This window comes from Phragmites australis, chromosome 6, assembly GCF_958298935.1.
Source record: "Phragmites australis chromosome 6, lpPhrAust1.1, whole genome shotgun sequence".
Classification (NCBI taxonomy): Eukaryota; Viridiplantae; Streptophyta; class Magnoliopsida; order Poales; family Poaceae; genus Phragmites; species Phragmites australis.
Window position 1 is genome coordinate 16,924,152 of NC_084926.1, and position 23,105 is coordinate 16,947,256.

Consider the following 23,105-nt stretch of genomic DNA (forward strand, 5'->3'; position numbering starts at 1 on the left):
TAGATGCTCACACTCTTGAATCGATAAAATGCTTTTGCACATAAATTCATTTGACCTTATAGTAGGTTCCTTGCTATGCAACCCCAAATGCATAATTCTTGGAGTTGTATTATTATATGTACCTAATATAGAATAAGTCTTGTGAGTACCTTCGTACTCACTTTGCTTTGTTGAGTTTTGCATGTGAGGAAGAAGTAGTATACGGTTAAGTGTACGGTTACTTCACGCCCGCCGATGTCGGTGATGGGTAAGAGTTATGGTCTACTCATGCTGTTTTGGGTGGTGCCTCGGGGCAAATAGCGCAACCTATTTGTTTATAAACTTTAATTCCATTGCGTAGAAACTCTAATCGGCTAGGAGATGAAACTATTATATTTTGTTCTTCTAGCGTTCGCTGTAAATTGTTAAAAAAATGTAATAACCTAAGGATTTGTAATATATTTACATTACTCGCTCTTTATTATATCTTGATCTGGTGAAGCTTGTTATAAAGGTGTGTATTTCAATCTTAAGCATAAAACATATGTTGGGGTTATCAGAATTAGATTTTTAGTTAATCATTGTTGGTCGTGATTGTTGTGGTGAGATGTAGATTAGCACGTGGCATGTCGATGGACGAGCTTATGCTACCTCTCATCTTATTAAATGATCGTCATAATAATTAATCCGAATACAATTTGGATAATTTGGAGGTGGCAAATAAGCGAAGCCACTTATTGATAGTAACGAAAAAAATCAATTCTCTCATTTGTGTATGATATAAATTACTTATTTGATATAAATTAATTATGTGTCGTGTCAATACTTGAAATTATGGTTCTACTGGTTGGTGTTTTCGGTTTAAATTATCGGTTCCCGATTGATATTAGCTTGTTTCCGTTCAAATTTATTCGTTTTCGATATCCCGACATTCTGAAATCATACCCGTTTTCAGCTTTCCCATTTTCAAAAAAATTATCAAAAGAAAATGTTAAAATAAAAACAATTAGATGATTTTCTAGATCGTTCTGGTCCATCTCCATCCCTACTTAGCTTTTCTGGTTGGAGCCCTGATAACCAAATAATGCAGATTGCGCCCCGCCCCCCCCCCCCCCCCCCTACCCAATTTATTTTCTTTGTGTGGCGCCCTCCCACCGCCGTAGAAAAATTTCCCCCCATTTCTTTTCTTTTCGCTCTTCAAGCGATCCCCGCTTGTCTTCTCTTCTTCCCACCCCCGAAAGCGCAACTCGAAAACGAAGGCGCCAAACCGAATCGCCCCCGCGCCACCAGCTTCGCATCCGCCCCGCCTCCCCTCCTCGCCGCCGCCCCATCCGTCCATCGCTGTCCGCTAGGACCTACGCGCCCCGCGCGCGGACCCCTCGGCGGCGGGCCTCCCCGCCCGGGCCGCCCGCCGCGGTGCCGTGCTCGACGGACCTCCGCTCGGTGGTGAGATCCCGGAACCCTAGCAGCGCTTTTCTTGGTTTCTCGTCCTGTTTGTCTGGGCTGGAATGCATCGTGCCGCATCATGCGGAGCGGCGTCGGTGATTGCCTGATTGGGGATTGGAGCTCTGGCGGGTGGGTGCTGCGGGTAGTGGCTTTGCGTTTGGGAATCCTTAAGGGACATGATCTTGGTGGAGTTTCTCAGCTCTTAGATTTCGAGCTGCTCTGACCATTTTGGGAGATTAGGGGGGTGGGGGGCAGGAATGTTTTTACATTGTACTCGAGTGTTAGGTGGCTTCCTGTGATCCGCGATTCTGCGTGGAAGTGCGAAGTTCTGCCGGTGCTGATGCGGCTAACGAAACCTCAAATTTTGATGCCTTGCTGACCTGCTGTAGTGCATCCGATTCAGAATTTTCTCTTTGAGTTGTGACTATCTTAGCTGCTACATTAGATTGCCGTTCTAGTGGGTGCAAGAACGGGGTGTTGGATGCTATCATTATGTATACTCTTCGTCACGTTACTTACTCATCTACGCCCAGAGATTATTAGCGTGGCAGATTCTTATTACTATTTAGCCGCTTTGCAGTATTGTAGATATTTTTCATCTACATCATGACCACTCACTTAGATGAGACGTCCTTTCTCCAATTAATGTATAAGCTTTAGGGGAGTAATGTAAGTTGCACTTTATTATTGTGCAGGTTAGATCAACGGTCCAATGCCTCTCTTCAAGCGGAAACCTTTCTCCTTGCTGGAGCCCCCTAAGGACTTGGATCCTAAGGAGAAGGTGTTCCAAATTCGGTTCACGAAGGAAATATTCCAAGATTATCAGTATCCTCTTTGCATGACATTGTTGCAGCCCAATATATTGTTATTGCCTCAATTGAAAATTTTTACCGTGACCTGTTCAGAAACATTGTTGCATGCAAGTTCTGATGCTTGTATTCTTAACAACTGATCAGAGAGTACCTAAAAAAGCTAAACCTGTATCGCCAAAGGGTTTGGACATGTAAGGTGTCTGGAAAATCTAATTTAACTTTTGAAGAAGCTTTGGTGTCTGAGCATAATGCAATGGAGAAGGCTAAAAAAATGCCAACTGAGCTGATGGCTCATATTCTTCGGATGACTCAATACAGTAAGAGGGAGCACACATATTTCTCTGTTTTTTTGCGACTCTCGAATCTTGATTGTCCACTTCCATTCATAAGTTTTTGGGTCATCAATAAGTTTTCTTTTCCTTAAAAGTTTGTTGTTGACAACACGCTATAGCAGTTCCTACTAAAGTATCCAGCATTTCCCATGTTGTGTTGCCCCCTTTGCCTCATCCTTGATAAAACTATGATGAGATACTGAGCCTCATTTTCTTCATTCCATCACGTGCTCGTCACACAATATGGTGGTGCTGTAATGTTTTGAGTTATTTTAGCTTTTTAATCCAACAGTGCTAGCTTCTTTGTAATGTAGTCTGTTGTGTGACCGATTTTGTTGCGACAACAAGAGTAACTATTTTTATTTGATCTTATTGTATAGCTTCTAATTATATGCTTGGACAGCTGGCAGTCGCATGACAAAACAATGCATTGTAAATAGATCTAAGGTGGTGTGCATAGTGTTATGCAATGGTAAACTATGTAAGGAACTATGTTGGCTACTGTTATTCCATGAGCATCATGGACTGCTTGTCATTTACAAACATCTATGTTATTTCACTAATCATATGGAAACGGATTTCATGTTACCTTTTGTTTCAGGCACTCTTGGCTTACATGAGCTTGTCAATAAGATATATGCTAGTCTGCAGGAAGAAGTATTTGAGGGAATAGAGTTACATGCTAAAAAGGATGGGTCTGAGGCACCTTGCAAGATTTTGAAGATTTTAGATTCTGGTGGCACACAGATGTATGAAGTGGGTTGGATTCGTCAGAGCAAGACTGTGATCAGCACATCGGTAGTCAAAGCTGCAGATTTGATTAAACGGAGGGCACCTATTAGCAGGAATACACTGAAGATTTTTATTAGAGATGCAACATCACAAAGTACCCCGTGGATTATACATGAGAATCTTGCCAAAAAATACGGCATACCTATTGAGCCCCTTAATAACATAATGGTGACCATCCCACATCCGTTATTTTGTTCCCCAGAAGTATGTTATAGTACTGAAACTACCTTTCTTTTTCTAGTTGCAAAAGAGAGGGAGAAAAAGACACAAGGATGGAACTATCGAAGATGGGAGAAAAAAGTTGAAGAAAGGTATTCAATTGAACCTGAACCACTTTTAGCAATGGTTTTGTTAGCAGCCTTTTTTCACTTGTGTCATTCTTCCAAGCTTCTTATTTATTCTTGTATGGTTGCCAGATGAAGGACACACACATGTTCCAATTAAGTATCCAATAGACGATCTCTTAGTAAGGCCTACTGCAGATGATCCTGCTTTATTAAAGAGACCACCTCTGGCTACAGATTTTAGAGTACCAAGATATTCTGTGGGGGATCTCCTTATGGTTTGGGACTTCTGCTCATCTTTTGGGAGGCTTCTGAATCTGTCCCCATTTGCGCTAACAGATCTGGAGAATGCAATTTGCCACAAAGAGAGCAATGTTCTTCTTGTAGAAGTGCATGCAGCAATATTTCACTTGCTTATTAAGGATGAAGGTGACTACTTTACTATTCTGCAGAGCAAGAAACGGAAGCCAAAGGTTTTCCCTTGTCTTTTTTAAGATCAACCCCCTCCTCTCTCCGTTAAATGTACCCTTCATTCTTTTCTCTTGTATGCATCCTTTGCAGGTAAGTTTAGTGACATGGGCTGAATATCTATGCGATTTCTTGGAAATGACAAAAAATGAAGAACTCTCCAGTAACATCACAACAGTAAGAAGGGGTTACTATGGTCTTATCGAAACTGATATAAAGCTTAAGATTCTCCGAGAATTAGTGGAAGAAGCTATTACAACTTCTGCCGTAAGAGAGATACTAAGTGAGCGTGTAGACCAGAAACAAGCCCTTGCTGCAACAAAAAGAGAGAGTACCAGGAAGGAGAAAGATCAAACTGTAAACACTGAAATTGCTATGAAAAATGATAATAATCAGACAGATGCTGCGCAAGATGGCAATGAGAGTGTTGATGAGCAGGTTAGGGGAAAACAAGAAAAGGATAAGAGCAATATTTCTCGAAGCAAGATGGAAGGGAAACAGCATCCGGTGAGAACCTGACTCTTTACAGTGCATTTGCATGTGCAGATGCACCTATCTATGTATTCAGCTCTTGTTCCACCATAAGTGACAACTATTGGTATTGAGCCTTGCTATTATGCTTAACATATTTCAATGTATTTGTAGGTACGAAACCTTGACATGGAGATTGAGAAACTATCCATCCGTTCCAGCCCTCTCGGTAAAGACAGGCATTATAATAGGTATTGGTTTTTCAGGCGTGAAGGAAGGCTTTTTGTTGAAAATGCAGATTCCAGAGAATGGGGTTACTACAGTACTAAGGAAGAGGTGATTGCAATGCTGTAATTACTGAAATATCTATGTTCGCATTTATTGGTGCTATATTTATAAACTTATCTTGAAATGACAGCTTGATGCTCTCATGGGCTCGCTGAATGTGAAAGGTATAAGGGAGAGAGCTCTCAAACGGCAGCTAGAGAAGTTCTATAATAAGATAAGGTATGTTGATCTCTACAAACCTTTCTGGTGATCACTATTGGGCTTTGGTTCTGTTGATTGTAGAAAGAGGCTGATATTACACTTGTTCTTGATATGCAAATTTACCTTTATGATTCCTCTATCATGGTTCTTTAGACATGGCTTTTGGGACATGCGATGTCTTACTCAATAAGCATGACACCTTTGTATTGTACTTACAGGCTTGGTTATTCAGCTCATAAACCACCTACTTGGCTACTTCGAGTTCTTGATTCTGAAGAATTTGCCCTAATTCTCTGACTTGTTCAATTTCATTTTGTGGTCAAAAGATTTTCACTAGGGCTTGAGTCTGCACTGTCTTCCTTTGCATGGCTTGATGCTGACCCCCAGATTCCTCGTTTCAGAATTTGCAATATTTTATTATTCACATACCAGAAGTCAAGTGAATATTGCAGTATTTCTATTTTGTTAATGGCCGACTAATTATTTTCATGGTTGATGTTACAGTAATGCCTTGGAGAAACGATCAAAGGATATCGCATACAAGACATTACTCGAGGAGGCTGTGCTGCGCCGCTCTACTAGAGTTCGGGCTCAACCAAAGGATAACCCTTCCATGGGATTTCTCAAGTATGTTAACAAATGGAAGGAGAACTGAGCTACAACACAACATGACAGTTTGGGGAGCTGAGCTGAGCTACTGTTGGGTGACAGGGTTTGTAGTAGGAATCCATGTGTGCTTCGTAGGGTTGTCGCTGTTGCCTGCCATTCCTCGTGGCTGATCTATCGAGGCCTCACTAGCTAGTGAAACTTATTTATATCTCAACTCCAGTTTGTCTGTTTTTGGAGGCAAAAAATCAAAAATAGACAATATACTCGACCGTATTTACCGAAATAGATAATATGTTATCGTATTTATAAATTTATTATGCGTATTCGGTATCTTATTTACCGAAAATATTGAACAGTGATATATTTGACATCTCATATACCGAATATAGTATTATTTATCATTTTTGACACCCGAGGTATCGAATATCAACTGTATTCGGTACCTCAGGTGCTTGCCGAGTACAACTAGCCCCGTCCACTCCCGTTCGCCATGAACAGTACCATGTTTATTAAATTTCGTCTTCTCTCTCCTTCAAAACAGTGGTTTTTTGTTACTCCAAAATTTTTAAAACTTTTTGTACGTGCTCCATAATTCATGTAGAATCCATTTTAATTGGATTCACTCAAAAATCCTTTGTATATTTTAAATTAAAATTCTCAAAAAATCTACTTTTATAACTTCTAACAATTGTTAGTGCTTCAAATAAATTTTCAAAAATCTGAGAAAAATCACTAATATTCTTCTTATGTAATGAAATAATTTCTAAAATTATTTCTAGCCCTAGGTTATATGATGAAAAAGTGAGTTCCTTTGTAATACTCTATTGTATGTATTTTTATCATTTCATGTGATATTCTTCTTTTAATTCAATTTGAATTTAAAAAAAAAAATCAACTATCTCATTATTTTTATCCCGTTGACATGCTAACCTGTTAACTATATTTCTGAAGAACGGTGGGCGAGCTTGCGCGTCTCTTGAACGGTGCAAGCAGTAGTTGCTTAAAGTATGATTATATTTAAGTAGTAGTTCTTCAGAAATGTAGTTAACAGGTTAGCATGTTAACAGGATAAAAATAATGAGATAGTTGGATTTTGTTTAAATTTAAATTGAATTAAAATAAGAATATCACATGAAATGATAAAAATGCATACAAATGGAGCATTACAAGGGAACTCACTTTTTCATCATATAACCTAGGGATAGAAATAATTTTAGAAATTATTCCATCACATAAGAAGAATATTAGTAAATTTTCACAGATTTTTGGGAATTTATTTGAGGCACTAACAATGGTTAGAAGTTATAAAAGTAGTTTTTTTGGAGAATTTTAGTTTAAAATATATAAAGGATTTTTGGATGAATCTAATTAAAATGGGTTGCACATGGATTATGAAACACGTACAAAAAGTTTTAAATTTTTTGGAGTAACAGAAAACCACCGTTTTGAAATAGAGAGAAGACGAAATTTAATAAACGCGGTATTGTTCATTGCACAGAGCAGTTGACGGGGCTGGTTGTATTCGGAAGGTCAGGTACTGTTTATCATATTCGGTACCTGAGTTGCTGAATACAGTTGATATTCGGCAGCTCGGTGTTGAAAATGGTAAATAATGTTATATTCGGTATTTGATGTGCCGAATATGTCACTGTTCATCATTTTCGGTAAATAAGGTACTGAATACGCATGCTAAATTTATAAATACGATAACATATTGTCTATTTCGGTAAATACGATGGAGTATGTTATCTATTTTTGAATTTTTGCCATTTTTGATATTGATGCACAAATGAAATGTCCTTTTCTACTTCACGGAACATACACCTGGTGTAACTTATCTTACATGTAACCGTGATGTGCCTACCAAAACTGTAGCAGTCTGTTGGCAAATTGAAATTCTGATTTGCCAAGGAATTGCAAGTGTTTTTTTAGAAGGAATGGCAGGTGTTACTAGTGCCATTAGTAGGGATGCCAATGGGGGCTTGTGGGGAATTTCCTTATTATGGGACCCGGATAGAAAGATTTTGTTTCTCTCAAACTTGTATGGAGATACAAATGGAAAGATGTTCTCTATCTTTGTTTCTTGTTATATCTCCGATATATATAACATTATATTATGTAGAGTAAATAATGAATTACTTTTATTCTTTTTTATGTAATCTATAATATTAATTAATTTTGTATTAATTACTCTCGTATGTATCAATAAATTACTTATTTACTCTATGTACATATTGTTAATATATAGAAATAATCAAATGTAATATAATTTTATATTTTTTATTAGGGACCCGATTTCTATAGAATTTCCTGTGAGGATAGCTAAATAGAGACGGAATGAGAAAGCATATTCGGTGGAGATTGAGCCGTTGCCATGCCTAAGCGTCCTTTGTTGAATGGAAAAGCAGTCCACGATGACCGTTCGAAGCCCGTCTGTGGTTGCAGTTTTGTAGCAGCTCACAGCCGTCTGTCTGTCAGTATTGCTGCCTGTGTGATTCTGGAAGGCCAAGGTGACCGTATGGTTCGTTGGACAGGGCACGCCCAAGGCTTATAGTTGCAGGCTTGCAGCAGCCGATACGGCAACGTGGACGGACTGGCGTCCACAGATAGCGAGCTGAAGCAGCAGAGATATTTATTTCTCCTCACGCCTACGCACAAAGGAGAGCCTCTGGTGATTCACAACAATTCTCTGGTGTTCGTCACTTGTTTTCTGTTGTGTGTATGCAAAGAGAGGGAGGGAGATGGCTTGCCCCGCGCAGTCCATGCTCTCTGCAAGCGGCTGCATCTTCCTGAGGAGCAAGCCTCAGGGAACCCTTGTGCGAGGGAGCGGCGGCGGCAGGCCGTTCTTGCTCACCTGCAGCGCTTCGTCTTCTCCTTCTCCTTCCTCGCCGCCGCCGACGCAGGAGGACTCCGACTGCAACGAGGAGGAGTGCGCACCGGAGAAGGAGGTACTGTCTTCTAGCACCTCCTCCTCTTCTTTCCTTTGCTTCTCTTGGACTGCAAACAGAAAGGGAAAGAGAAGAGGTAGCAGCAATGAAATGCCATTCTTGCAATTTCTGTGTGCGTGCAGGTCGGGAGCCTGAGCGCGGAGTGGCTGGCGGAGGAGAGGACCAAGGTCGTGGGCACGTTCCCGCCCAAGAAGAAAGGGTGGACCGGCTACGTCGAGAAGGACACCGCTGGCCAGACCAACATCTACTCCGTCGAGGTACTCACTAGCACTTCGACGCTCTAATCTGTTCATACATCTGACTCGGACCTTCTAATCTTGAGCATTTAGTTTACCAAAGAAACTGTAGAATTTGTTCTTTCCCCTGCTCTGTTATCTGTATCGAGTCTCTGGAGGAGATAAGGTAAGTTTGCCTTGGCAACTGACTGGTTCTGTGAACTGAACTGCGCCAGCCGACCGTGTACGTTGCGGAGAGCGCCATCAGCTCCGGCACGGCGGGCACGTCGGCGGAGGGGGCCGAGAACACGGCGGCCATCGCGGCGGGGCTTGTCCTCATCACCGTCGCCGCGGCCTCGTCCATCCTCATCCAGGTGAGCAAGAATCAGCCTGCGGTGCCGGCGGTCGACTACTCCGGCCCACCGCTCAGCTACTACGTCGCCAAGTTCCAGCCCCAGCTGGTCGCGGCGCCGGCCGTCGAGGCCCCCGCCCCCGCCGCGCCGGTCGAGGTCCAGGACAGCCCCCCCGTTGAGGCCTCTGCCCCGGAGGCGACGTCCACCGTGGAGGCATCGATGGCGCCGGCGCTGGACACCGAGCAGCTGTCAACGTGAGCCGTTGCCATAGTGGTGCAATCTTTGTATCTCATATTCAGTTTTGTGGCAGCATACAAATGAGTTTGTAGTACACGCTGACGGAAGACGTATACATGATACATGAAAAGCATTTCGATGTGTATAAGTTTCGTGTATATACAAGGCATACATCAGGCATATGAACATTACGGCACGCGCACAGCACCAAAAAATTGTTCAGTTCCTACGCGATGAACATATTATTTTTCACACAAACATCCATCTCCCTGATTCTTTAGCAATAGCGAACTGCGACTGTATTCTGGTCTGGACCAGTGGCGACCCGATTCACGCTCCTCCAAGAAGATGAAATACTCAAGGCCTCGTCTGACTCACAAACACTTGTAGACTGCTGTACAATGGCGGTTCCACCACATCTCGATGGGGGCATGAAACTCACTACATATCCACATTAGAAGGAACACTCAGCAACTGCGTATACCAAGGGCCATGGACCTGCTCCGATATCATTGCAGCTTTGATGAGCACTTCAGCTGCTTTCAAGACCCGGTCAGTGAGTTTTGCAGCCCTGATGCGCTTTAGGGCTGCATCGGCGAGCTTCTGTCCCTTTGCCCCACTGCCACCCAGGGTGATTGCGCGGAACGCACAGTAAACAGACTGAGAGACCTTCTTGAAGACGGTGTCATTGGTCTGGAGGCTTTTAAGGAAGACCCTGGTCAATACCTGCTTCCGGGTCTCGCTCGTTTCATCTGATGAAGAGCTGGTTGAGGTTGATGAATGCATCATCACCTCAATGATTTTTTCGGTGCCAACATCTGAGAAGTTGTCTAGTAGCTTTGTCAGTGTGTCGAACAGATCCATGGTTGCATTTTCCAGTTCTGAAGTAGCGATCTTTGGGTTCTCACTCACCAAAACCTGATGCAAGACAAGCATGCTACAAGCAAACAGTAATTGGGTTCAGCAATTCTACTCTTGCAAATCGCTATGACACCACATATTAATGAGAATAGAAAATAAAATAAAGTTTCACCTCGTTGCAATTACAATGACTTGTTGGAATTTACTCTGAACAGACCGCAACCTGAACCAATTGAGCTTAAAGGTCTCAGGTACTGACTGCCTTTGCATACCCTCCATGCCGCTGACGAGCTGTAATAACCCAATCCTTACTAGTCTGTCAAGTCTTTCTCCCGTGCATTCTGGTAGCCCTGTACTGTCTGTTTCGCAATATGCAACAGCCGCAATGAATATGGGTAAATAGCAACTTGCATCCGAAAGGGGGGAAAACAAAGAAAAAACCTGCTGCAGGTAATGCAGATTGTAGCTGATCTGGAACTCCACGCCCAGTTCGTAGGGTGGCAACAAGTGGCTGAACCTGTTATGACGATTGGGGAATTTCAGAATTTGTAAGTGTAATCAGAACAACAGGAGAAATGATAAGTACAAACTAGGAAGTACTAAAACTACTGTTCAAATTATGTGGATGAACATGACGTTGTGGTTACAGGACCAAATGAAGTTATTAGAAATAGTATACTAACATGGTTTGCTGCTGGCAGAATCGAAAACGAGTTGACATATTCCTTCCACTCTTCCTCCACAATATCTTTCAAGGAGGAAATCCACCGGGAAGTTGAAGGGAGAGAAGCTAATGCATCAGAAGGGGAACCATAGCGATCAGCAAAAGACTTCTGCAGGTACTCCACTCCACCTGATCCCTTTATGATTGGTTCCAATAGTTGGATGCGTGCTCTACTGACTTCTGCCTTCAGAGCCTGTTTTCAGTAAGGAATTTTAATCATGGGGTAATATTGTACATTCACCATATATAGCCCATCAATTTATTCAAGAACAAACTCAATATATTAATGACCTTTAATTCTGTCATAGTGAAACGTAAGCCCTTGATGACAGAAACAACAAATGAACTGGGACCTCTATAATTAGATTCAGGGTCTTCGATCAATTCTCCCAACAATTTGTCATGACTCTTCTTCATCTCCTCTTCCTTTGCAGGAGAAGATAGTTTTTGAAGCATACCCAGAGAATACTGCAAAATTTGTCCAAGATACTGTCTGTCTTGGGTGCCTGACTCAAGTACCTTTCCGCCAAAGACAATATAATTTGAGTTAAATATGTTTCATTATTCTCCATGAGTATATAACACCAACTGAACTCATCATACCTGGGTCAAAATTTCAAGGTTAATATTGTTACTTATTTCTTCTTTCCACCCTATAGGAGCCAACTCGTGCAATGTTTCCCTGACTTCCTTTACCAGGCTGACCAGATAACTGTAGTCTGGCATGTCTCCTCTTGTTGAATCCGCAACCATGTCCCAGAAAGCTTTCTCCATTGTTTCCTTCAGTTTTGTCTGATAATAAAAAGACAGGAAATAATAAAATTACATAACGAGATAATCATCTCATATTGAGAGAACCCACATCCTGAATGCAGACATTTGAATTCCCCTAAAAGATCCTCAAAGCCGATAGAAAGTTTTTTCATGATACACATTGCAGTTTTATATTATTTGTGCTGCTAAACTCTACAGTAATATTCTAAGATCGGAGCTAACCTTGAAATCACCTTCAACAGTACCAATATTATCAGAGTTGCCAGCAAAAGAAACATGAATATCGTGAAGTATCTCATTGACCATTTGTTCATTTTCAGTCGGCATTTTCTCTGGCACTGCACTGCTCGGTGTGCTACTCACAGTTTTGCTTCCATTGCTACTTTCAGAAGGTGAAGAGGAAGCTCCGAACATGGATTTTATAATCTGACTCGTCTTTTCAGCATCCATGTTAGAGTTCTCCCTAATTTCAGAAAGAATAGACTCTCCAGAAGAACATGTAACTGAAGGAGATGCTACATTTGAAACTGTAGTTGCAACGGGACTCCCATTATCCTTTGCTTCAATGAACTTTGACCTTGTTTCTGATAAAGCAGACTCCATCCTTTCAATACCAGCTTCACCACCCAGGTGTCGAATCCTCTCCCTTATAAGTTTCTGATCTTCCACAACCTGGATGACGAACAGAAACTTAGTTTAGCAGATTGTTCACTATTAAAGATGTCAACAAGAGGGCATCAAGATGAATGAACAAAGCGTCGATTTCTAAACTCGATCCGCTTCCTTCAATAGATGAGTCAAATGCACCCCAAGGCGGATTTTAGCAGTACCACAGCTTGTAGGTAGTGACAAAAAATTATCACAAAAGAATAGGCACTGAAAGTATAAATCCTACCTGTTTCTGGATGGCATTCAAATAACCGCCGAGGTTATCTGGTTGGCCTTCAGTAGTTATTTTGCATGTTTGCATCATTGACAGCTCAAGCTTACATGCAGCTCTAATAAGATCTTCCTCTAGTGACCTAGCATCTTTTGCTTTCCACGCCACAAAATGGTAAAGATAAGCACACCAGGCTTTGTCAAAGGCAACCAACTGAGTTCTGAATTTCTTCCGATCAGCAACAATGGAAGAGGACTTCTGATAATTAGAAGATCCAGGAGAGGCAACATCTAGCATTGACTGCCTCAATATGCACGCACCACCTAGCCCATCAATTATTGTTTTAACCAGCAGTTCAAATTCCTTTACAAAGTTTGCTGCTGACTCCATAAGCAGATTCTCTCGCTCACCTTGTTCACTAAGAACAGATTTTGGATGGCCTAGTATCATGTAAGCACAAAGCACAGTCCTTAGCGAATATCTAGAAGACTTGCTAGAGTCAGAATTTCTAACTTCCCATCTCAGTGTTGCTTTAGTTCTTCTTGCACTACTTGGTAGGATCGTATTCTTTGGTGATCCCAGGTGCTTGAGAAGATGATCAATATTTTCTGGTTTTGATGAACTAGATGACTGAGAGAGAACAAAACGACTCTCCAGCCGGTCAAGCAATGCCTTAGTGGTCTGAAGAACCTTACGAGATTCAATGCAGAGAGCTAATTCTTCAAATGGCATAGACACAACTGATCGCTGATTAATCCCCAGTTCATCAAAGGCCCCAGCCAACACCACTGTTGTTTTCCTAGAAGTTATGAATCTTCTCCAGCATCTGAAGTGCCACAAAATGTTAAAAAAAAAGCTGCACATTGAATCAAAAAATCATTTGGAAATTGTGGAATGTAATATAAGAAGATACCTTGCCAGTTTTCTTGAAAGAAATTCTCCGTTTTTAATTGAACTGCTGCGCATAGAGCTGTGTGGACTTCCTCGCTGCTTCAAATACTCTGCCCTCTGCTGCTTTGCCTGTTTTTGCATATAGATGGTTATGATGCAAGTTAAAGGGCTCAAACAATTATATCAATGCTGCAGCATAGAAATGCATACCCTCTGAAGTTTATCATCTAGTTGTTCTTTTAACTTGCTCCTCTCGTTTTCTCTCTGACTAGAGGCAGTCCTGGCAGCAAGTTGGACCTGCAAGAGCCTACCCTGCGCCCGTCTTTTCTCCGATTCCAGCAGTCCCAGCCGTCTCTTCTCAGCAGCAATGCGCTTCTGCAGGATTGCAGATCGTACATGCTCTCTGTACTTGCTCTCCCATGTCAGTCTTTGCACAAAGAACTTTTTTGTCCTTTCCTCCAGTGCAGCCCGTCTCTGTAAACGAGCATGCAGGAGTTGCGTACGGTTCTCCTCAGCCTGTCGAACCCGCAACTCAACTCTCACCCCAAGTTCCTCCCTTTCCTTCTCGGACCTCATCTCTGCATCACTTTTAGCAGCCTGCCGCAGCTCGTCCAACTTAGCCAACCGACTCTGTTCCTTTGCCAAGAGGCTCAACCTGCAAGTGAAATTAGCATTTTCATGTTCCCTTCTCCCAATTAGAATAGAACAGTATGCTCTACTGGGTCCCTATTTTGAATACCTCTTCTGCTTGGCAGCCACAAGCTTCGCTTCAAGGCGCTGCCCCGGATCCTCCTCCTGAGATGACACAGAAGGGCTCCTCCTAAGCGAACCCCTTCCTTTGGAGGACAATGCTTCGTGGAATTGCTGGAAGATAACAGCTCACATAAAACACATGACATAGCCACCGTATTTACCAAGCAAGAGAAAGCGTGATGATTCCGAGCCTACGGAACTGGCAAGAACACCTAAACGCAAACTCCACATTCCCGTCATCAATGAATCTGGCCATCCATTTTTGGAACAGTGCAGAAAAACCTCAAGTCAAGCGACTTGCTGCTGCCGGAGTTGATCAAGGAAATTAGAGCAGCATCAACTTGCTAGACGATTTGCAACAGTACGAGTGGCGTTCTAGTCGCTCCAAAGCTGACACAGAGTTCAGGAATCCAACTACAAGGCTTAGATTTACACAACGGAAAATACACTAAATCCCCGCTCTGTGATCCTACTCCAACTCGCCACTAGTCCACCAACCAGCAAAACAGAAATTCAAAAGGCGGCTTCAGTTTGAAGTACATTGACACCTCAATCGATCCACCAACAAAACCAACACGGATTAGAACGATTTGCGGTGAAGTAATTTGTAAGCCACGTGAGGGAGAAGGGAAGACGCAGCCTCACCTGCCTCCGCAGACGCGCCCCACGGAGCTTGGCCTCGATCTCCTCCGCCGTCGGCGCCTTGTCGCCGCCTCCCCGCGCCCCTTGGAGGAGCCTCCTTCTGATCCGCGGCGGCACCCTGGCCGGCGGCGGCGACCCCTCCTCCGCCGCCGGTATTTCCAGCGCCACCGCCTCCGGCACCCCCATTGCCCACCTCGATCACCGAATCACACCCTGATTTTCGCCCGCGCCAGAATCCACTCAGCGACTCGATCTCTCGGTTGTTGCCTCGCGTTTTTTCGTGGCTGCGGGTGTCGGCTCTCCTCCTCGTCTCTGCCCAGAATGTGTAAGCGGATCTGAGGGCGTTTTGGGAACTTCGTGCGAACAATTCGGGGGACTACGTAATCATACTGGTACCAATCGGTGAAGATGCTCAAATCAACCTTGTCTACTAGGTTGGTCCGAAGTACGATACTGTAGTTACGATTTAAGTATAGCATAGTTTGAGATTTGAGGTGGTGTCTGGACCGAACATGCGGTATGATGGGTTGGCACGGCACGGCTCGTATTTTTCGGACCAACACTGGCACGATCTAGCCCAAGTAGGTATGAGCACGGCCCGGGCACACGGCGGCACATGAGGCACGGCCGGCTCGGTACGGCACGGCACGCGGCACGGCTGATCCGACCGGCGTGGCGCGTCTACGGGCGGCCTGGCACGGCACGGCCCAGCGGGCACGCCTGGGTCGGTTGTCGTTGTGCGTGGGCTCGGCACGTGGGTCTAACGGGTTAAATGGGTCGAGCTGTTAACCTGGTATTTTTGAATTTTATAGCCGTTTTGTGACCGCTTGAGCTCAAAAAATTCATTTTTTAAAAAAATCATTATTTTTCACTTATAAATAGAGGATCAACTTGCCCTTCTATTACACACCAGTTGTTTTCTTGTTTTCTCCTCTCATTCTTATCTAAAAGTTCTTTAGAATTAGTGATAATTTGGTAAAATTAGTTTGAATTGTTGCAAAAAATTCGAACAATTCTAAAACCGTCATCCTGCTGTCTTGACGTTGAAGAAATCTTGGTGATTTTTTTGCATCGTTGTTCATTCATATTTTATTATTAGTTTTATTAATTGATTATTTCTAACTCTGAATATTTGTATTTTTTAGTGCCATTCGATATTGATTATGGATGCTCGTGATCATGATCATAATACATCAATTGATCATGATTTTTTTTCTCCAAAGACTCACAGGGAATTACGACCCCTTTGATACCAGTATTGCAGGTGTTGATGAACCCGATGGTGAACCTCCGGTTGGTTCACATGCAGGTGATGCAGCAGCACTTTCATCATAAGGCTCTACAAGTGCACACGTATCAGCAAGCACTGGCTCTAAAAGATCAAGAGCCGGTGCTTCCGAAGTTTGGTAAGACTTTAAAAGGTTCTACAGAGAGGAATATAGGGTAAGTGTCAGGTATGCTAGGTGTTATATTTGCAAATATGAATTCTTTGCATAGCCCTCAGGTGGAATGGGACATTTGAAGAGGCACGCCACAACTTACAGGCAAAAGAGTGGAGCAGCTATGAAGCAGACGATGCTGCAATACAACCCCAATGGCTCTGTTCGTCATTGGGAGTATAACTCTACCAATGCTAAAAAGAGTTATGCCGCTTCATTGCAAGAGTGGATCTACCATTCAACATCGGTGAGTCTCCTGCATTTGAAGATTACATTAATCAAGCTCATAATCCTAGGTTCACGCATATTTCTAGATAGACAACTAGTAGGGATATGGTAAATACTACAATGCGTGTCGTAGCAAGTTTAAAGAAATATTGTAAACATGTACATTTTCAGTTGCTTTGACCTCGGACATATGGCAGGTAGGGCTAGAGAGGATTATCTTAGTGTTGTTGCTCATTTTGTTAATAATGATTGGGAATTAGAAAAGAGAATAATAGGTTCCAGGTTGATTGACAATGCGCGTAACGGTGAAAATATTGCTGAAAAAATATCTCAAGTAGTTGAAGACTTTAGTCTGACAAATAAAATATTTTCTATCACTTTAGATAATACCGGTGCAAACTCTAGAGCCATAGTATTCTTACTCTGATGTTTAGTACATATGCTGAATCTTTCTTGTTACATCAATGATGTGCTTGTCATATTATCAATTTTATAGTAAAATCCAGTTTGCAGTTTGAAGAGGTTGTCGCAATACCTAGACGATTTTCATACTGTAATATCTTTTGTAAACTCCTCTAACCAACGAATTGCAGCATATAAGCAATATTGTGTTGCAATGGATGTGCGTCCACGTAAGTTTGCTGTGGACATGCCGGTAAGATGAAACTCTACTTTCATGATACTAAAAAATATTGTGCCATATAAAAGCACATTTGGTGTGTTTATTCATACACACTATCATCAGCATGGGGTCAAATTTTATTCACGGAAGCACATTGGTATGTTACCGAAAGAATACTAGAGTTTCTTGATTTTTTTTTATGATTTAACTGTAAGTTTATCGGGAGTTTATTATCCAACATCTTGTTTAGTAGTACACAATATTATTGAAATTACTGCTCATTTAAACAAGTATGAAAATGATAATCTTCTAAGAGATTGTGCAGTTCCTATGAATCTAAAATTTTAAAATAATGGAAAGAAATTCCTTTATTGAATGCATTTACCTTTAGTTTAGATCCTAGAGCTAAATCGTAGTTTTTTTAAGAGTTCTCATAATTCTAGATGATGCTCTTGGCCATGATTATTCTACTTATTATACTAATATTCGTTCTAAATTATTCAATAGTTATAGTAAATATGAAACAAAGTATGCCGCAGTTCACTTGCAACGAGCTCCACTAGCACCCACAACCAGTAAGAAGATAACAATATGGGGAAAAATATTTGGTTGAGGTTCTTCATCAAGAAGTTCAGAATCTTCGTCATGATCGTCTACGACTACGAGTGCTGGAATTCCAACATCCGGAGGGGAGCTAACTACCTTCATCAACAACGATGTTATCAGCCATGAACAAGAAAATTTCAACATACTGCAATGGTGACATGAGCACAAGATGAATTATCAAGTGCTTTCACTATTAGCACGAGATTTGTTAACGGTTCTCATATCTACAATTTCTTCTAAGGCTCCCTTCAGTGTTACTGGAAGTATAATTGAAGAGAGAAGAACAATCTGTCAAGTGAGATGGTTGAAATACTCACTATAGTAAAAGATTGGAAATAAGCTGAAGCACGAATGTGATACACTGCAGAGAATACTGAGTTTGAAGATTCATTCTAAAATTTGTATCTAGATGTTGATGAGAATGTGTAATTTTTAATTTTCTGAGCTAGGTTGTACTCTTTTTTCCTTTGTTAGAAAGGTTTTTAATGAGGCAATCTATCAATAAAGCTCATTTTTAGAATTAATTATGTGTCAATATTATTTCTAAGTTTTTCATTTTATTAATGATTTTTCTTTATTTTTTTCGAAAACGACCCGCCACCCACCTCTCATCTTGGCCTATAAATACCATCTCAAACTCCCTGTGATCCCATCGACCACTTATCTCTCTTTTTTTACTTGCTAGTCAGTAGCCACTTGCCCACTTCAAGAGATCAATTCTATATTTTCATTCATGGATCAAGACGCCAAGAACTCGCGTGTATGATCATAGGTGTGGCAATATTTTGAAAAGGTCTTTAGAGAAGTTAATGGGGAACAAGTAAGATTTGCTAAGTGTAATATATGCAGCCATAAATTAGCTGCCAGATCTCCAAATGGAATGGGACATTTGAGGAAGCATATTAAATATTGCAAGCAAAATGCTGGGGTTTCTAATGAAATCATGTAATTTTCGGAGCATAGCCATAGGTTGTACTCTTTTTTCCTTCTAGTAGAAAGGTTTTAACGAGGCAACCAATCAATAAAGCTCTTTTTTTATTTATTTTCTATATTTTTGGAATTTTGTAGCTATTATTTTTTATTTTTTTTCTATTTTCGTAGTGCTGCCGGACTGAGCGTGCCTCTACCGTGCCCGCCGGGCCAGCCGTGCGCTGTCGGGCCGTCGTGCTGCTAACCTACCACCGTGCCCGCTGGGCCCGTCGTGCTGGTCGGGCCCATCGTGCTGACCGTGTTGTGGGCCGGCCTGGCACGACAGGGTGGAAGATGGGTCGTGCCATGAGCCGAAGGTGCGGCACGCAGGCCGGCATGGCATAGCCCGTTACAGTAGTCGGACCTATCGGGCCTGTAGCCGGATCGTACCGAGCTGGGCCCGTGCCGGGTCAGCCCGAGTGGCCTATTTGGTCATATCTGCCAATCGGTGACCATTCCCATAGACTTCTCTAGTAGGCAATTGCCTTGAAACCACTCTAATTAATATATAGGGATGAAAATAGTTCGAAAATGATTGAAAAAAGTTTAAAATATTTTTATTTTTACTTAAAAATAAAGTTGATAATGATAATATCGGAAATAAATATGATATTGATAATACAAGAAAACCGTAAACGATGTTATCGGGACAGAAACATACCGGTATCGATCAGAAATCGATAATCCAAATCCAAAAACACTGAACTGTAGCTAAAAAATTGTATCACAATTTACAAACTACAAGCCCAAAGTTCTTCCTACCAACAAGGTTCCTACTTTTATTTGCAAGACGAATAAACTTAATAAATCATGTCTGTCTATAAGCCTCCCTTCTGGCCTTTGTGCCAAGTTTAAGCAATATCAACCATATTTGTTAGTGCAGAACCAGAATGCAAGTGTGAGGCCAACGGTGGGCTTGCTCCCAACGACGGAGCTGTAGCTGGACAGGCACATGATGGAGCCATCTGTCTCTGTCCCAATCGTAAGGATTCTACACCACCAACCCCAAATAAGTCGGCATTGCCATTGCAACATTGCTTCTGGTGGCTGCAAGAAACAATTGGAAATGAGGACAAGCATTTAAGAGAAATGGAAGAGGCAGGGAAGGGGGAGCGACAGACCGTGCCCTGGCCGTCGCGGCTGCTCCATCTAGCAGGGATGCCGGGGCCGCGGAAGTTGTACCACTCACTGAGTCTGGTGATGCCCACGACAACTGCTATGGAGCCACTCGACCACATCAGCGTCGTGCGCGGAACGGGACCTGACCATGGCGGGCGACCCAGCCATCGCACTCAGTGCCCCTTCGCTGGCGATTTTGTCCTTGAGAATCATGGGGGCGCCGTGCAGTAGCGGCAGCGTTGCGGCAAGGGCGCCGTCAGGGTTGTCAGTATGACAGGACGGGAGGGACCGAGGAAGGCATGTTGCCTGTTGGCGCCGTCAGGGTTGTCAGTATGACAGGACGGGAGGGACCGAGAAAGGCATGTTGCCTGTTGGGTCGTGAGTGTACTTGGAAGGAGAACCTAATTCCTGTTTAAAATGAAAGAACTCAAAAATGATTGGAGGTGGTCTGAATCGTTTTCGCTATCACTTTTATAAAGGGTAGAATCGAGAACGACGATAAGATGGGTGAATAGACGTCTCAATAAATTTCTTACGAAATTGATAGTCTTCTTCTATTTGGATCAGACAACGCATCTCAAAACTCAAGCAGAAGTAAAAATAGAGGAATTTTAATAAGAGAAAATCGAGACAACACGACTCTACGGATGGTATATGAATCATAGATTTTATTTATGATCAATTCATGTGTCTTAGCACTAGAAAAATTACAACTTGCAAAGAAACAAGAAAATATGAACATCGAGTAACAAAACTCTCCATGTTGATTGTCTAGAGACAAGAGAATTCAAGATCTCATCATATAAGCATGTGTATGCGAATTTTATGCCTCTAGCAACAAGAAGAATGACCTCACAAGGTGTTAACATTTCAGCCCAAAAATCAAAACGAAAATCAAATCCGGAAACAAAAAACATTTCTGCTACAATAAAGTTTATTTTTCTTCATGTTATTGTCCTCACCTCCTTCTAGTTTTATCTATTGGTTCTCTTGTAAGTGAAGGTCAAGCACTCATCTTTCTCTCCTCTAAAACTCTAGCTCTAAGCTCTCAAATGAGTAGAATAAGGGGGCTTAAGTGTCTGGTTGACTTTCTTTGGGAGAAAATTCACATTATATCCTACACACCTAGCAAGAGTTGTGCCTATGCGCCATACATTATGTACATAATTGAAAATGTCACAAAGAAAAACTTCTTCAAGGAAGTGAAGCATGAGCCCTATAGGATGAGGTTAGTGAGCTCCAAGTCAACTTCATCCATTCCATCGTCGCCTCCTTTGGCCCCTCAAAGGTCAGCTCCTAGTGAAGCACAAAGGGCGGCACCAAGACAGACATCTTGCTCACGTGGCTCTCCATCTTTTATCAAGAATACACTCAAGGCAATATTCAATGTCTGCACTCATAATGCCGTAAAGATAAAAGAGCACAAAGATAAAACTAATATGAGGTTGAGGAAGATTGAGGAGAGGCAAAAGGCTATTTATGCTAATTTTATGATTGAGCCTCCTTGCTCTCCGATCGCCTCCGAAGAAGTAAGCGAGCCCGAAGCCTTTGAAAACATGTGGGCTTGGTATGATGAGGTCTAGGCTGCTGCAGGAGGTGCTAAAACTTCACATGCTCAAGGAGAAGTAGAAGAGACCAAATAAGAGGAAGAAGACTTGGAAAACGCCAAGGAAAGTTCTTCGGAAGATGATGATGGTAGCGGCAATGGAGATGAAGATGGGGACTATGAAGAAGACAGCGAGTAGATGTTCGTCTTTGCTTCTCTTTCTTTTTGGTGCTTGATGCAAAAGGGGAAGAGAAATCCTTGAGTTAGCCCAGCTGTCTGTTCTACTCCAATTCGGAGTGTCCGGGTTCTGAGCATGTTTTGTCTACAGTTCCAAACTCTTAATCTTTATCAGTTCTATTGGACATGTAAAACTTTTGTAATAATGTGTGATGAACTATGCATGTGCTTGTCGTTAAACTTTAAATTTGTAAGACTCTATTTATGTTAGTGTGATGCTTATGACATTCTATGGTGCAATGTTTGTTTCTCTCTTTCTTTATGTGATATATCACGTCATGCGCATCACGTGTTGTCATATTCACTCACACTTGTAGAACCCCATGGATGCTATGATATAGGGGGAGCTCTTGCAAAATTCTTTAAATATGTGCATTTGATCTAAAAATTCAAATTCTAATCAATGCACAAATTTAAGGGGAGCTCACATATATCTTAGAATTCAAAAAACTATAATTTAATTATCCTTTGTAAGCTTTAATTATGTTATCATCAATTACCAAAAAGGGGAAGACTGAAAGTGCATCTAGGCCCTCTATGTGGGTTTTGCATAATTGATGACAAACGATTAAGGGAATAATGTGCTTATTGAAGTTATGAACAGGTTTTAGTCCCATTGGAGAACTTAAACGACATTGGCGTCTCAAAAGAAAAAGAGAAGCGGCACAGAGTTACTCATTAAGTTTAAATTGTTTTTATTCTTAAACTTGAGTTTAGGAATACTGTACTATCAACAGGGATGCATTTAGTTTGACTTGAAGGGGTCTCAGTGCTCAAATTACTCTTTTAGACCAAATATGAGAGACATAATCACCCCACGGACACCGGGAAGGTCTTAGTGTTTGTTTGCACCCGGAGTGTCCGGGCTGACCCGAAGTCTCCGAGTTACCAGAACCTCCAGGTAAGGCTCCAGCTAGGGGTGCTCGAGTAGAACCTAAGTACTGACTCTAGAGTCTTCGGGTTGACTCGGATACTCCAAATTCTGGTCAGTGGCCCAGAGTCTTCGGGTTAGACTCCGAGTCAAGCTCTCTAGTTAGGCTTGAGTGCCCAACCCGAAGTCAAGCTCTCTGGTTGACCCAGATACTCCGGGTTATGGGAAGGTCCGGACCCTCCATATAAGGCTCCGGACAGAGGTCTCTATAGCACTTTTGAAGGCTAACCTGGATACTTTGGGTGAACCCGGATACTCTGGGTCAATAAAAAAGAACTGTAACGGCTAGTTTGTGTGGGGGGGGGGGGGTGGGTTTAAATACCCCCTTCCCCCTTTCATCTAGTCTGAACCAACTCAAGACAAAAGACTTCGTAGCCTTTTTAGAGCTCACCCACTCCTCTAGTGCATTAACTCTAACAAGGATTTGAGAGTTTGGGTTGAAAAGTGA

At 42.1% G+C, this 23,105-nt stretch overlaps 3 protein-coding genes across 3 annotated transcripts; 2 read left to right on the forward strand and 1 right to left on the reverse strand.

Moving 5' to 3' along the window:
* Positions 1-1,126: 1,126 nt before the first annotated feature.
* Positions 1,127-5,998, forward strand: LOC133921970 (uncharacterized). Its single transcript, XM_062367100.1, has 10 exons — positions 1,127-1,425; positions 2,121-2,250; positions 2,382-2,554; positions 3,171-3,529; positions 3,603-3,672; positions 3,778-4,118; positions 4,207-4,620; positions 4,759-4,920; positions 5,003-5,091; positions 5,578-5,998. Exons 2-10 carry the CDS (start codon positions 2,138-2,140, stop codon positions 5,726-5,728), a joined length of 1,872 nt encoding a protein of 623 aa, XP_062223084.1. The 5' UTR covers positions 1,127-1,425; positions 2,121-2,137; the 3' UTR covers positions 5,729-5,998.
* Positions 5,999-8,322: 2,324 nt separating this feature from the next.
* LOC133921972 (protein MAINTENANCE OF PSII UNDER HIGH LIGHT 1-like) lies at positions 8,323-9,593 on the forward strand. The gene is made up of 3 exons (XM_062367102.1): positions 8,323-8,630; positions 8,753-8,887; positions 9,082-9,593. The coding sequence occupies exons 1-3, from the start codon at positions 8,424-8,426 to the stop codon at positions 9,454-9,456; spliced, it is 717 nt and encodes a 238-aa protein (XP_062223086.1). The 5' UTR covers positions 8,323-8,423; the 3' UTR covers positions 9,457-9,593.
* LOC133921971 (uncharacterized) lies at positions 9,519-15,318 on the reverse strand. The gene is made up of 12 exons (XM_062367101.1): positions 14,964-15,318; positions 14,305-14,429; positions 13,776-14,220; positions 13,588-13,694; positions 12,690-13,500; positions 12,017-12,466; positions 11,624-11,812; positions 11,312-11,539; positions 10,980-11,213; positions 10,738-10,813; positions 10,469-10,655; positions 9,519-10,372 (listed from the first exon to the last, which is right to left on the reverse strand). The coding sequence occupies exons 1-12, from the start codon at positions 15,144-15,146 to the stop codon at positions 9,877-9,879; spliced, it is 3,531 nt and encodes a 1,176-aa protein (XP_062223085.1). The 5' UTR covers positions 15,147-15,318; the 3' UTR covers positions 9,519-9,876.
* Between the last annotated feature and the right edge of the window lie 7,787 nt (positions 15,319-23,105).

Coding starts and splice junctions, on each gene's coding strand:
- LOC133921970 (XM_062367100.1), top strand. CDS start 2,138: ATGCCTCTCTTCAAGCGGAAACCTTTCTCCTTGCTGGAGCCCCCTAAG. Junction 3,530..3,602: donor AGCCCCTTAATAACATAATG/GTGACCATCCCA, acceptor TTCTTTTTCTAG/TTGCAAAAGAGAGGGAGAAA. Junction 4,621..4,758: donor TGGAAGGGAAACAGCATCCG/GTGAGAACCTGA, acceptor ATGTATTTGTAG/GTACGAAACCTTGACATGGA.
- LOC133921972 (XM_062367102.1), top strand. CDS start 8,424: ATGGCTTGCCCCGCGCAGTCCATGCTCTCTGCAAGCGGCTGCATCTTC. Junction 8,631..8,752: donor AGTGCGCACCGGAGAAGGAG/GTACTGTCTTCT, acceptor GTGTGCGTGCAG/GTCGGGAGCCTGAGCGCGGA. Junction 8,888..9,081: donor CCAACATCTACTCCGTCGAG/GTACTCACTAGC, acceptor GAACTGCGCCAG/CCGACCGTGTACGTTGCGGA.
- LOC133921971 (XM_062367101.1), bottom strand. CDS start 15,146: ATGGGGGTGCCGGAGGCGGTGGCGCTGGAAATACCGGCGGCGGAGGAG. Junction 12,467..12,689: donor TGAATGCCATCCAGAAACAG/GTAGGATTTATA, acceptor TTCGTCATCCAG/GTTGTGGAAGATCAGAAACT. Junction 10,814..10,979: donor TTCTGCCAGCAGCAAACCAT/GTTAGTATACTA, acceptor TCGTCATAACAG/GTTCAGCCACTTGTTGCCAC.